We start from the raw sequence: 14,633 nt of genomic DNA, 5'->3' as shown, positions 1-14,633 counted from the left end.
CAAAGGTGTTTAAAAGTGTGCTTAGCCCACCCAAAACAAATCTTGGTCTCTGTCGAGCAAAACCTCAGAAATTATTCATTAAAACCATTTCAGTATCAGGAACACTGTTTTCCTTTGTATTTGACAATTTTGATATAATAAAATTATTTTTTTAATAGCAACACTACTGGCCTGCACAGGAAAACAGGCACTGAAACAAAAAAAGAAAGCCAGAACAACAAAATAAATAGGATACCCAGAACATTAACAGAACATAACATTTATACATTGATCGGAGCTGGGGCCGTAAGGTGGTCAGTGCCTTTCATGGCGGTAATCCCAGAACCTGTTGGTGGACACCAGTGGTGAGGGATGGGACTTTGAAGTTAGCTGACAGGTACCAGCAGGCCAAGAGGTTTGCGGCTCTGGCAGTCGCTGAGGCAAAAACCCGGACATGGGAGGAGTTTGGAGAGGAGAGATTCTGGACCACCATCCGTCATCTCAGGAGGAGGAAGCAGTATCAGACAACCTAATTCAGGCTGCTTGTTCCCTGTATGACCGGTGTCAGAGTTTGGTTCAAATTGCCGCAATAAGTCTGACCCGTTTCCAGTGAGTGTTGGACTCTGCCAGTCCTGCCCTTTGTCACCGATTCTCTTCATTACTTTTGTGGACTAGAATTTCTAGACGCAGCAAGATTGTTCAGGGGCTCCGGTTTGGTGGCTGCAGGATTGGGTCTCTGCTTTTTGCAGTTGATGTGGTCCTGCTAGCTTCATTGAGAACTCGATCGGTTTGCAACCGAGTATGAAGCGGCTGGGAATAGAATCAGCGCCTCCAAGTCCGAGGCCATGGTTCTTGCCCGGAAAAGGGTGGAGTGCCATCTCCGGGTTGGGGATGAGGACCTACCCCAAGTGGAGGAGTTTAAGTACCTCGGGGTCTTGTTCACAAGTGAGGGACGAACAAAATGCAAGATTGACAGGCGAATTGGTGCAGCTTCTGCAGTGATGTGGACTCTGCATCGGTCCTTTGTGTTGAAGAGAGAACTGAGCCGAAAGGCGAAGCTTTCAATTTACCGGTTGATCTACGTTCCTACCCTCACCTACTGTGGGGTCATGAGCTTTGGGTAGTGACCGAAAGGACAAGTTTTTTCCGTAGCGTGGCTGGGCTCTCCCTTTGAGATAAGGTCAGAAGCACTGTAATCCGGGAGAAACTCGGAGTAGAATCGCTTCTCCTTTGCATTGAGATTAAATAAATATGAAATAAATAATGCTTGAGGTTTATTTTTATGAAAGTACAAGGACGCAGACAATTGCGACAGTCAGAGTTTGAAGAGTGTGAATGATTTGTAACGTGATGAGTGTGTATAATTTATTAAGTTAAAGTCACGTATTGTTCAACTGAACGATTAAATATGATCAATCATGAAAAAAAATGCTGGAACAAGAAAGTGAAAATACATTGCTTTACTGTTAAAGTAGGATGTTCAAATGAAAAGTACATTTTTGTTGCTTGTATTTTATTTCAGTTGTTTTCGGTCACCAGCAGTGCTGAAAAGTGTGAACAATACGTGGCCTACGCCTGCAGAATGTCACGTCTGCTCAACACCCCAGGTAAAATTCTATTTCTTTGCATCAAAAATGTCATAAAAGGTAAAGATGACGCCATCACCTGTGACACTGAACAGGATAAGTGGCATGAAAAATTAATGAGGTAAAAAATATTTACTGTCAATCCAAGTTAATTCTGATGCTTTTAGGGGTGGGGGGTATAGACATGCGGACACGCATGCAGCTTAATTGAAACTATAGTGCAATCGCTCCTTTACAGTCAGATTGTATTGCAATTGCTCCTCCATAGTAACAATTTACAAATTTATATAATAGTAAGCAATAGAAAGACTTCAAAATAATCCACTAAGTCAAAATAGAGATGTGTCATTCAACGAATGTGATTGCTCTGCTACACAATACAAAGAACAGATAATGTGCAGATGAAACACAATTACTGTATATCTAAGAACAACCCCCACTTCTTTTGCTTCCCCATCAACATCTGCACAGACCGCCTGTCTGCAGGAGATAGAGGCGTGGATGAAGCTCAATTTTCCTCAGCTGAGCAGTTCCAAAATAGAAGCCATATTAATTTGTACATCACATCAGCTCCGCTCTTCCACTATCACCTGTATCACTTTTTCTGGCCAAAACATCCCCCTTTCCACGCCAATTTGGGTGTTAAAATTGATCCGCAACTCACCTTTGACACCCACATCAAATATATATGCAAGACCTCCTTTTACCACCTCAGGAACATCACCAAACTTCGTCCACCACTCACCCTGGCGGATGCAGAAAAGCTTGTCCGCCCCTGTTCTGAAATCTCTCCCGTTAGAATTTAATACAAGGTCTCCCTCCTCACCCATCAGTGCATTCACGGACATGTCCCCCAATACCTCAAGGAACTCCTCAACTGGACACGTCTGGACACGTCTTCAACTCTCACGAGTATATAATACCCACTACTGGTAGCAGTAATAAATACAATAACAGACACATGCAACAGAGGACTGTTAGTTTTTAACATTACAATGAAAAAATATAAAACTATATGACAATATATTGCAATCCACTAATTTCATTTCTACTCACAATCTTCTGCACTCTGTGTGTATGCAAATGGCCACGACTTCACCCACCGAGACAAAGAGACTGACTGACTGACAAAAGGGCTCACTCTTTTTATGTCGTTGTTCTGTGGAACAAATGCGCCAAGGTGCTGAAACAAATAGTGACAAATAGCACTTCCTGCCTGTTTGTAGGCGAGAGATGAGGAAAACAGGCACGCCTGCACATGGCAATATTTTAAGACCGGCAAAATTATCAAGTTAATTTTCATTTATTGTGTGATTAATTCATTTTGTTTATTATCATCCCAGGCCTAGTGCCGACAGGATATTTTTTTTCTGAATGCGAACGTTTTAATCTTGAGAAATCCTGATACCCGTATCAATTACATACTGTATTGCATGTATCATGCACAAATTTTATCAAGCAGATCCTAATGTAAATATACAAATTTTTCACTATATGAGCAATACCTATAAAACATTAGATGACAGTATCACTCTGCACACACATTCACCTGTCAGGCGTCTTCAAAAGGTGAGTAGTTTTATTTTATTTTAATTTTACTGTACAAGTAAACGTTGTTTTACACTTGTGTGACCGGTCTGAAAGTTAATATGTTACTATGTTACTATGTTACTAACAGTTACTAAACATTGCCTGTGCTATTAATGAAGGTTTTATGATGGCGACTGTTTAAGTCTTTGAATTAATTCACTTTACACAGGAGATTCTCGATATTGACTTTCTTGGCTTTCATACCACTGTTGTCCAGCGCTACATTTAAAATAGAGATATCAAGTGATACTGCTGCAGACTGCAGCTCTTTCCTCAAACTACCCTGATAGCAAGTATCATAAGATCCTAAAAATTAGGTTGCGGAAAAAGTTACGATAATAAAGTCAGAATATTATGGGAATAAAGTCACGATTATAAGAAGATATTTTACAAGAAAAAAGTTGAAATATTTGGAAAAGTTTAAAAGTTTTGTATGAGCATAAAGTAAAAAATATTAAGCAAAAAAAGTTGCATTTTAATGAGAAAAAGACGCAATTTTATAAGAATAAACTTGAAAATTATGAGGAAAAATAATGTCATTTTACTAGCGTAGGGTTTAAATATTAAAGAAAAATGTCAATTTTTTTTTTAAAGTCGTAATATTATAAGAAACAGACAAAACTAAATAGAATTGTAATTTTTAGAAAATGAAGTTGAAGAAAAAGTTATAATGGGAATAAGGTCAAACTAATATGGGAATAAAGTCATAATATTGGGAGGAGAAAATGCATAAAGATTATTTAACAAAGTTGAAATATTTGGAAAATTTAAAAACAAACAGCAAAAATGGGGGAAAAAAAGAGCAAAGAGCAAAGTTGATACTAATAATAGGCTTTTTCACCTATGTGGATTTTGATTTTTTTTTTAAGAAATATAACTTGTTGCATATTGTAAAATATTAAAATGGCCCTTTTTCAGTATGTGGCCCTTGGTGGGACAATTTTGGATACCTGTGATGTATAGGCAGAAATGGCATGCTGTCATGTAAATAAAATAAATAAGATAAGACTCTTTGTTTTGTATCATGAAATAACAATGATAGACATGTTCTATATGAAAAGTATAAATTACATTTCAGTGTTTCTCCTACGACTATGTCAGGGTAGGGGAAACATTGAAATGTGATTTTAATTCTTTGTGTTGGATTTGTGTTATTTTGCAGACGGTGAAGCGTTTACTTGGTGGGTAGGACAAGCCAATGAGAAACATTCTTACTGGGGGGGTTCAGGTCCAGGCATACAGAAGTGTGCATGTGGAATTGAACACAACTGTACTGACCGCAAACACTACTGCAATTGTGATGCCGATTCGCTTGCCTGGTGAGTGGACTGTCCCAACATTTATTGTGAACATTGTGGACATTTTATTTACTCCTGTGAAAAAATGTTAAAAAGTAACAACAAATATACATCATTTGCATTAGATACAAAGCCCAATAAGCTGATTTCATTTTCATTTCCAGCCTATGCCACAGTACTTCCTTGATGCCACTAATATCATGAAATAATATCACTCAGATGATACCACTTGTAGACTATGTGATTGTAAAGCAGATTGACATTGCATGTATTGACAGTATGGCAGTGGACACGGGACATAATGAATGGACAGACTACTAGATGGAGGAGAACTGTACCAGACAACTTTATATTGAACTCGGATCATCACATTGCAGAATTGCAGAATGGGACGACAGTGGCTCAGGTGGTAGAGCATGTTGTCCAGAAACCAGTTGGGGGTTTGATACTCGCTCCCTCTACCGAGTCACTGTTGTTGTGTCCCTGGGCAACACCCACCTTGCCTCCAGTGCTGCCCACATTGGTGTATGAATGTGAATGAATGTTTGGTGGTGGTTGGAGAGGCCATCGGTGCAAATTGGTAGCCACGTTTCTGTCAGTCTACCCCAGTTACTGAGGAGTGAATGAATAATGGGTTCACTTCACTGTGAAGTGCTTCGGGTTACTTGACTCCCTGCTTATAATTATGGTGGATTTTAACAGAGCAAACCATGAACTCTGCTTTGTGTTTGGTTTCTTGTGGGCACGCCTTTGCTGTTTCCTTCTCACATTCTGTCCTATGTTCCGTTTTTCTTCTGTTAAATTCCCTTCCTGTTTGCCCAATGTGTGTTTTATTCCAAGACATGCAGTTTGCTTGCATTTATGTTTGTTTTTTACACTATGATTTATAAAATAGTAGTACTTTGACTTGTGGCTACAAGTCATGCTTGTTAACAGTTTGCGTGTTTTGTGTGTTTGTGTGTGTGCAGGAGAGAGGACGCAGGATTGTTGGTGTACAAGGACCATTTGCCAGTCAGGCAGGTTATGGTTGGTGACACCAGCAGAGCTGGATCTGATGCCAAGCTGACAGTGGGACCACTCAGATGCCAGGGGGACCGTGAGTCACAAATTCAGCAAGACTCTTTGAGGGATGATGGAATGTTGAATGTTAAATGATAAAATCATCCTAAAACATCATTTTGATCTGCTTTTGTTTTTTGAAAGGAAACTACTGGAATGCTGCATCTTTCTCCAGTCCTGCGTCCTACCTTCACTTCTCTTCCATTAGAGGCGAAACTAGCACTGACATTGCCTTCTACTTTAAGACCTCCTCCAGTCATGGCGTCTTTCTGGAAAACTCAGGAACCTCTGACATTCTTCGCATTGAACTAAGAGGTGTGTCTGAGCATGCTCCATAAACTGAGTGATTCGTGTATGTGGAATTTGAAACTGTTGCATGTCCTCACCTGGAACATCCTGATTGTGTGTGATTGATTCTGAAGTGGAAGATGACATGTTTGATGGCCATCCTGGTGTTTCAGGAGGCTCCATGGTGTCTTTCTCCTTTGACGTGGGCAGCGAGAGAATGGAGCTTGTTGTCCGCTCACCAGTGCCGCTAAATGATGACCAGTGGCATCGCGTGGAGGCGGAGAAGAACGTCAAAGAGGTGGTGCTGCAGCTCGATGGACAGTACCGAGAGGTCCGGCTGACCCCCCCACAGGGCCACACCAAGCTGGAGTTGTACAGCAACCTGTATATTGGTGAGAAACACGTGTTTTGTCTTTCACTACTTCATATGTTAAGGCTGCATTTATTTATTTATTTATACTTTATTCTTTACAAAAGTTGGTAAATTCTTATGGAGCTCTTTCTCAACAACTTCAGATTTCAAGAGCATCAGTTCAAACACTTGTACATATGTAGTGGAGGGAATTAAGTATTCGATCCCCTGCTGATTTTGTAAGTTTACTTGTTACAAAGATATGTGGGCTTCTAGGTTTGGTTTTCCTTTGTTCTGGCTTAATTTCCTGTTCAGTGCTTTACTTGTGGAGTTATGTTTCCTGTTTTGCACCACGTGCTGCACTTTCACTTTTGTGTGAGCACACCTGTATCTGATTTGGTAATCAATGTGTACCGGTGTCAGGAGACACCAAACTCACGAGACGAGAAGATGCACGAAATTGGGTTCACGAGATGAGACAAGAGTATATGTAAAGAACACAATGCCTTCGAAGATGTGTGCAAGCCTTAAATGTCTGAGCTCTGTGCTTGCAGTGTTTCCCACTGGAGTGTTATCTGTTTGTGGGTTGTTGGGGTGGGGTTATGTTTGACGGCGTCATCATCTAATTTGTATAAATGGTCATAATGCATTTTTATGAATGCTGTGGGAGTCAAAAATGTAATCCCTAGAAGACTGATATGTGCTTTAATGTTAGCATGTCCAAAAGTGTCCAATAAGTCCAGAAAGAGTTGCTAGATTTGTTGCGAGTCACTGTAAAAAAATAAAAACACAGAATATGGAGGGTTCGGAATACTCGCTAAGTTGGCAACACTGATCTTTCCTGCTACGTCTTCTTCCGTGGCAGACCAGGGGTCTCACTTATAAAGCTTGTGTATGCACAAAATGGGGTCAAAAAGTTGCATATGCAGTTTTCCACGCCAAGTATGGTACCTATAAAAACACAGCTTGACATGAGAATGTGTGCACCGCTACGGCACCTGAGTTGGTGTACGCAATTTTTGGAGACATGGCAAAAAGGCAACCCACCTTTTAAGTGGTGAGGTAAAATCATTTGTTAGAAATAAACATGCAATGGAAGTCAATAACACGCTGCAAGAGGCCTTGCTTATGCAGCTTGACAATCCGACCACGTTTAAAAAGAGAGAGCTTCTTAGCTTTCGCCATCAGGAGGGCATGACAGTGTGAATGCCTTCCAGAAAATGACAATTTTGAACAGATTTTGGCTTTTATACCCTGTGGTCTTAAACTTTTGATTAGCTGATAAACATCCTATTTCAGTTTAATTGTTGTTTTCAATAAATTACTTTTTCAAAATGCTTTTTGTCTCACTCCCCCTTCTTGCTTTTGCATATTGTAGCTCTACTTAAAACCTCATTAAGATCCAAATGTGCAAAATGCAAATTGTAGCAATTAGGAGGATATATATATATATATATACTGTATATGTAATGAAAAAAATATATATACAGTATATGTATATATACAGTCAAACTTGTCTATAGCGGCCACTAGAGGGAGTCTGCAAAAGTGGCCGCTATAGACAGGTGGCCTCTATAGACAGGTTGGCGTCCAGTTTGAATGTTGACCAGTAGAGGAAAAAAAAGAAAAAAAAGGGAAAAAAATAATAATAATAATAATGTTGACCAGTAGAGGGCACTGCGGACTGCTGATAAAAGTTGTACAGCACTACTAGGCTTGTTATTATCATGGTTCATGGTTTTAATCCTGAACATGCATGAGTCAAACAGTAGCACATCACATCGTACAATTCACAATTTTGCATGTCCAAAAAGGAGTAGGAAGAAGCAAAGCTTATTTAATCCTACCCCTCATCCGCGGTTTTGCTCCCGCTGCCGCATGCATGCTAGCATATGTTTGTTTTTTTTGTTATTGTAGCGTCGCTGGGAGCACGTCCTGTTCCCAGCCTACTTTGCGGTAATGTTTTGGTGCAAATGCTCTTAAAGTTACATGTTTGACCAGGAAATAGCAAGCTCAAAAGAAGAGGGCTTTTTTATGTGGAGGAACTGACAGTTTGTGTGGATCTTGTGAATGATTGTGACTGAGCTAGGACTCAGTAATTAAAGTCTACACACGACGCCTTCATTGATTGAAAAACAAAACTTTTTTGTGCATGAAGTTTCTACTTGAGTTGGTAATTTGGCCGCTATATGCAGTCAGATATTGACCAAGGGAGACAAAATGGGTGGCCGCTGGCTGCGTTGGACAGGTGACTGCTATACACAGGGTCTATAACATGTAAATTTGCTGGGGGGGATTTTTCAGTGGCTGCTATAGGCAGGTGGCCCTTCTATAAAGGTGGCCGCTAAGACAGGTTTGACTGTGTATATATATATATATATATATATGTGTGTGTGTGTGTGTGTGTGTGTGTGTGTGTGTGTGTGTGTGTGTGTGTGTGTGTGTGTGTGTATGTGTGGAGTTTGCATGTTCTCCAGGTACTCCGGTTTCCTCCCACATTCCAAAAACATACATGTTAATTGGTTAATTGGCGACTCTAAATTGTCCATAGGTATGAATGTGAGTGTGAATGGTTGTTTGTCTATATGTGCCCTGCGATTGGCTGGCGACCAGTCCAGGGTGTACCCTGCCTCTCGCCTGAAGTTAGCTGGGATAGGCTCCAGTATACCCCCGTGACCCTAATGAGGATAAGCGGAAAATGGATGGATGGATATATATATATATATATATATATATACTGTGTGTGTATATATATATATGTATATAACAACGACATTTTCGTATATCCTCTGTCTTTAGTGCGATACAATAATTCAGTCCTGTGGGTTCTCCCACCAGGTGCCTCGGGAGGCCAGAGAGGTTTTCTGGGCTGCATGCGAGCTCTGAAGATAAATGGATTCACTTTGAACCTGGAGGAGAAGGCTACAGGGACTCCAGGGGTAAATCCCGGTTGCCAGGGCCACTGCCAGAGCTATGGAACGCAGTGCAAGAATGGAGGCAAATGTGTGGAGCAGTACAACAGATACTCTTGCGACTGCTCGCTCACTGCGTATGATGGACCCTTTTGCACTGAAGGTATGACATCATAACAGGACTTCAAGTGAGATAAGAGCCAAGGACGGACCCTTTCTCTGTTGCTGTTTTTGTACTGATAGACGTGGGTGCGTACTTTGAGACGGGGACCTTAGTGCGTTATGACTTCTTGCCGGAGGCAGCACCCTCTGTGGTGCAGGAGGGAAAAAGCCTTTCAGGTGTAGGTGTTCCCATTGAGGCCAACCTGACTCACGAGGAGCTTGTCTTCAGCTTCAGCACTTCCAGCGCTCCGAGCATTCTGGTCTACATCAGCTCCAGGACTCAGGACTACCTGGCTGTGGTGTTGAGACACAATGGTAAGAGTCAGTGAACCTCTGTTAGGGTCATTAATCCATTCCAGAACCGAAACTCTAACCAAATCCAATTTTCCAATAACAAATAAGGCAAATCCAGTTACTGTGGGACCTCGGTTAGCGTACACACCGGCCAGCATGTTATTCGATTAACGCAGAAAATGTGCACCAAAATTTTGCCTGAATTTGTGTACATTTCTCAGTTAGCGTACAATGTGGCGCGCCTCTTATCGTATTATTAATACACTGCATAAAATATGTTCTTAATATAATATGTTCTTAATGTATTTTTATCACAAAAATTCCTTGTTAGCATCCTATTAGCTTGCTAATACGTGGGATCAGCAACCATAAGTGAAGCGGGAGTTACATCTCGACATGTTACCACACACTCTGGCGCCGCAATTTTTGGGAAATTTGTTGGCCGTGGCCAGCACGTAGAGGAAGTAGGGTATCAGAGGGGTTGCAAGTGTGTCGTACTTAGGGAGCAAGTGATTCGTGACGCACATGTGCTTACCGCTCACTCTCCGTTGGTAGCTTTTAAATCGTGAGTGCGGAGTGCGACTCGTGCAAGCTAGGTGTGCTTCATGTAAGGCTGTGGTATGTTTCAATCACTGAGAACGTACCGTGTGTGGGCATAGTACGAGGCTCCTAAAGCCCGCTCACTTCAATTGCAAGATGGGCGTACTGGGTTCCTACGGCACCTACGGCTATTGTGGTGTACAGAGGGAAGAGCCGCCCGCCGTGGCCGGGTAAGGTGCATTAATGTCGGATACACTATGTGCACTGCAAAAAAGGGCTTGGCAAATATAAGATAAAAAGACAAGATTTGGGAAAAAACTTACCGTAAAGCACCGTGTATAAACCTCACTTTTTTCCACTGGTAAGAAGCAAAAAATCGGGGTGCGGTTTATACACGATGACAGGTCTGTGAGCAGATGCAGAAATTGACGAGAAGCCCATTTTTAGAATAGCCGTCTCTGGGTCAGACAGTTGCTTTGACTTTACCGCCCTCTGCTGTACAGTTGCTGAAAATGCTTGTGTATGCAACTAACTTATCTGACGGCTGTCTGTATTTTCACACAGTGAAACGATCTCTATATACACTGAAGCTAACCTAAGCTTCCAATGTAAAATACAATACAACGTTGGAGTTTATTCAAATTCACATTGAAGCAATGCAATAAAATAATAATAGAGAAAAAGAGAAGCAGTGAAAGATAAGATATCAAAACATCTCTGAAAATTGCAAATTTCTTTATTTTGATTTTTTATTATTATTATTATTATTGTTAATCTGTGCTTAGCCATAATATTAAAGATCTAGATGCCGAAGTTCAGATTTCGCCTTTATTCTTCTTTTTGAAATTGCTTAGTACCTTTACGCATGTTGATTTGAGATGAAAGAGTTGGCAAGCATTTATGAACTAAAAAATTTTTTCCCCCTCGCCATGAGCCTGAAAGTGGGGTTGCGGTTAATACACGGGTGCAGTTTATATACGGTGCTTTACGGTACTTAAAACTAGTGAAATTATCTGTACATGCAGCAAGTAAATTTGACTTGGTAACCAATCCTAAATTAAGATTTCTATACCAAGAAATAAGCAGGACCGAAATCCAACAACAGGTTTTCCTAAATTAAGTGAATCTTAGATAGAATCGCACTGTTTTTAAATAAAAAAGTTCCATCCATAAAATTGTCTTCCTGCTTGTTGAAAAGGAATAACCAGCATAAGTAACATGCCGACAAGAATAGATGTTAGCTGCATGGTGGCTAAGTGGTTAGTATTTTAGCCCCACAATCAGGCAATCCCCGTTGTAACACATCTGTGTGGAACTCACATGACACCCACCCACCCGGACATTGATAAATTTAGACTGCCACAGATTTAGCGCTACCTTTTTTCTTTCTTTTAGATTTGTCCCTGTTCATCCTTGCTCACAAACACATTATAATGGGACTGCCTGTGTAGCTTGGTCGTGCGTAGTAACTCATATGTTCATTAATATAGTGAGATATTAAATGTACAATGACATGCACACCATCTTTAAAATCAGCTCCCACTTACATGGATCTCATGGAACATCAGAATGTTTTTTTTCAAATCATCCATGTGTGTTATTAGGCGCACGCATGAAATAAAACCGTAAGTCAATAACTTTGTTTTTGTTAAACATGAGATAATTTTAAATCTGAAGCTCAAACTGTGTGTCAAAAAATGGCAACATTTGGGAAAGATGAGGGTGGGGGGTTGCTAGGGTATGATAATAGCCATTTGCAGCATTCACATACAATTTTTCATTTCTAGCTTTATCATCTGTTTCTGTGCAATAACTTGCTGTGGTAAAATGTCTGTCTGTGTCTCTCCAGGCACTCTCCAGATCCGCTACAGACTCGGAGGTCTCACAGAACCTTTCACAGTAAATATTGACCACCGCAACATGGCTAACGGACAACCTCACACTGTTAACTTAACACGAAATCTACGAGAGATACGATTACAGGTAGGTGTAGAACATCACTATGCCTCCAGTAAACAGCCACAATTGTACAGTGGAACCTTGGTTAGCGTCATTAATTCGTTCAACAGGTACTCTAACCAAAACGTACAGAGGCATGGCATATTGTACGCTAACCGAGAAATGTACGCAAACCGAGGCTAAATTTTGGTGGACATTTTTTAACATAAACGGAAAATCTTCCATTGTGTATATGTGTGTCTGCATGCGTTGTATGTGCATTACTTGGTTTGGTCAGTAGAATCTGCTAAGTGTACACTGTTGGGAACTGTAAAATACGACTGACATCTTTCTGGTGTTGTTACAAGCAGTCCATGATTGTGTTGTTTGTTGGGACTATGTTTGAGGCACTGGACTTTTAAATTATGTACTTATTCTGGAAAACAAAGCTGCATGCATGATTTGATGATGATTTTATGACTATCGCCTGCAAACCAGTCATGCATCACACAGTTGTTTGCTAACAATAGTACCACCGAGCACATGTCGTCTTCCATAAACCCTTCATGTCACTTTCCATGTTTGCAGCTGGACCACTACCCAGTGTCCACATACACTCTGCCTCCCACCTCCGACTTTGAATTCAACTTGATTAAAAGTCTCTTTCTTGGAAAGGTCTTTGGTAAGTATGTAACTCTGCTATGTTTCCCACAGGACTTCAGTCTATTTTTAGTGAGGTGGGTTACCAGGGGAGGGAGGTGGTGTTGATGTAATGATGTAACTGTCAAATTTGCATAATTGGTTATGACGTATTTGCAGAGATGGAGTAAAAAATATAAAAGCAAAACAAATATGTTTAGAGCGACAAATGAAGTTTTCTTCTCTCTCTATACAAACAAGACAGAAACGCTTATGAGTGCTTGTAGATGTGCTTCCATGTCAGAATCTCCAAGTCTCTTCACCTGTTGCTTTTTTGAAAAAGGCTATCTAGAGGGGTGTGATTAAACCCTATAAATAGAAACAAAGTCACATAGTTGGCAACACTGATCCCTCCTGCAGTGTTTTGTTGTTCTCTGGCAGAGCAGTTGTACGATTTCAATGCTTTTCAATGAAGAAACGTGTGTGTATGCTGGCTTAACATTACTTCGTAAAATTTCACTGCAATTCCTTTGAGTAATCAGTCAGTTTTTTCTTAATAACGTTTCCCTGCAAGGGTGGGCCTCAACGTGTGTGAAATGTATTTTCCTGGGTGTTGTGTTGGTGGTACTTGTAGAAACGGGACAGATAGATCCCATCCTGATCGAGCGCTACAACACTCCGGGCTTTGTGGGCTGCCTGTCAAGGGTTGAGTTGAATGGTGTGGCACCGCTTAAAGCTGCACTACGCTCTGGCCAGACCGCGCCCATCAGCACCCATGGCATCCTGGTCCCATCCAATTGCGGAGCCTCTCCCCTCACTATCTCCCCGCTGGCAGAGAGCGACCCCTGGCATGTAGAAACGGGTAGGGGCTGTACATCATGTGGTTGAAAGCACATGTAGAATACTGAGTTGAGAGCTTTTAATGTTGACTTTCAGCTGGAGCCGTCTTCACCTTCAGTGAGGACACATCCAGCAGTCATGCCGTCAACCGCAACTCTGCAGTTATTGGAGGTAAAGGTCATCACATCTGTTCCAATTGCCCACCCTCTTCTCTCTTTAGGTCCCCTCTGAATCATTTAGAGCATTACTTGGACATGCTGTCATTGCTTCTTCTTCTTGACTTATACTAAATACTGTATACTAAATGCTAAATACTCTGTGCCAGCCATCACCAAATGACGGATGTCAGTCTGGATACGGACTCAGTGGTGGCCCTTTACGGCCCTGTGACCAATTAAAGTGAATGGGAAATATAATAATAACATATAATCATGCTCAGGGACTGATCACAGTGGAGGTTTGTGGGCGTAATTACTTCAGTTATTACGGTTACGTGATAGCAAATGTGATGACGTCACTCAAAATGAGCCAATGAAATAGTTTGTTTACTTGTCGAGTGAATGAAGACTATGGCTTGCTCACAAATAAGAAGAGTTGATAGAGAAAACCGAACATTTAACCGAACATTTACATATGTTCATTCCTCCAGAATCCAGTACCAAACTGCTGTGTCTCATATGCCCTGAAACTGTAGCGCTGGTGGAAGTGGAATTGTGTGACAAATTCAGGCAAATCCCACTGTCAACTGCAACAATAAGAAAATCTGAAAATTTAAGAGCGTGTACTGTTGCAGCTTTTCTGTTAAAGAGACACTTCATATTATTTTTTCAGACAAACCAGTGCAGTTTTATTTAACTTTTATTACATTTATTCATATGAGCTACTCTGTTTGATGCAATTTAAGGCAAAATAAGGTTTGGACCTTCGCTGTGAAAAAAACTGCATAAACGGACTTTACCCAATTTAAATTGCTTTAACTGCTCTATACTAAATACTAGATGTAGGGCAATGTATGCTAAGCTATCTGAACAAAACTTAGCTTTTGTATTATAGCTGACAAAGCAAATTTATTTCATCCATCCATCCATTTTGTATGCTGCTTATCCTAATTAGGGTCGCAGGGGTATGCTGGAGCAGGAGTCACCAAAGCAGTGCT

The 14,633-nt window shown here is 40.9% G+C and overlaps 1 protein-coding gene across 1 annotated transcript in view; it reads left to right on the top strand.

The window, feature by feature from the left end:
* cntnap2b (contactin associated protein 2b) overlaps positions 1-14,633 on the top strand; it is a 42,581-nt gene that overhangs the window by 21,795 nt on the left and 6,153 nt on the right. Inside the window, exons 14-24 of the mRNA XM_054766791.1 lie at positions 1,502-1,586; positions 4,318-4,474; positions 5,422-5,549; positions 5,657-5,827; positions 5,974-6,192; positions 8,991-9,227; positions 9,308-9,541; positions 11,910-12,043; positions 12,587-12,680; positions 13,272-13,499; positions 13,574-13,648. Of these exons, the coding sequence (XP_054622766.1) occupies positions 1,502-1,586; positions 4,318-4,474; positions 5,422-5,549; positions 5,657-5,827; positions 5,974-6,192; positions 8,991-9,227; positions 9,308-9,541; positions 11,910-12,043; positions 12,587-12,680; positions 13,272-13,499; positions 13,574-13,648 (1,762 nt within the window). The remainder of the gene's footprint in view (positions 1-1,501; positions 1,587-4,317; positions 4,475-5,421; positions 5,550-5,656; positions 5,828-5,973; positions 6,193-8,990; positions 9,228-9,307; positions 9,542-11,909; positions 12,044-12,586; positions 12,681-13,271; positions 13,500-13,573; positions 13,649-14,633) is intronic.

This window comes from Dunckerocampus dactyliophorus, chromosome 2, assembly GCF_027744805.1.
Source record: "Dunckerocampus dactyliophorus isolate RoL2022-P2 chromosome 2, RoL_Ddac_1.1, whole genome shotgun sequence".
In the NCBI taxonomy this organism is placed as follows: Eukaryota; Metazoa; Chordata; class Actinopteri; order Syngnathiformes; family Syngnathidae; genus Dunckerocampus; species Dunckerocampus dactyliophorus.
The sequence above is the reverse complement of the archived record's forward strand: the minus strand, read 5'-3'. Positions and strand labels throughout refer to the sequence as shown.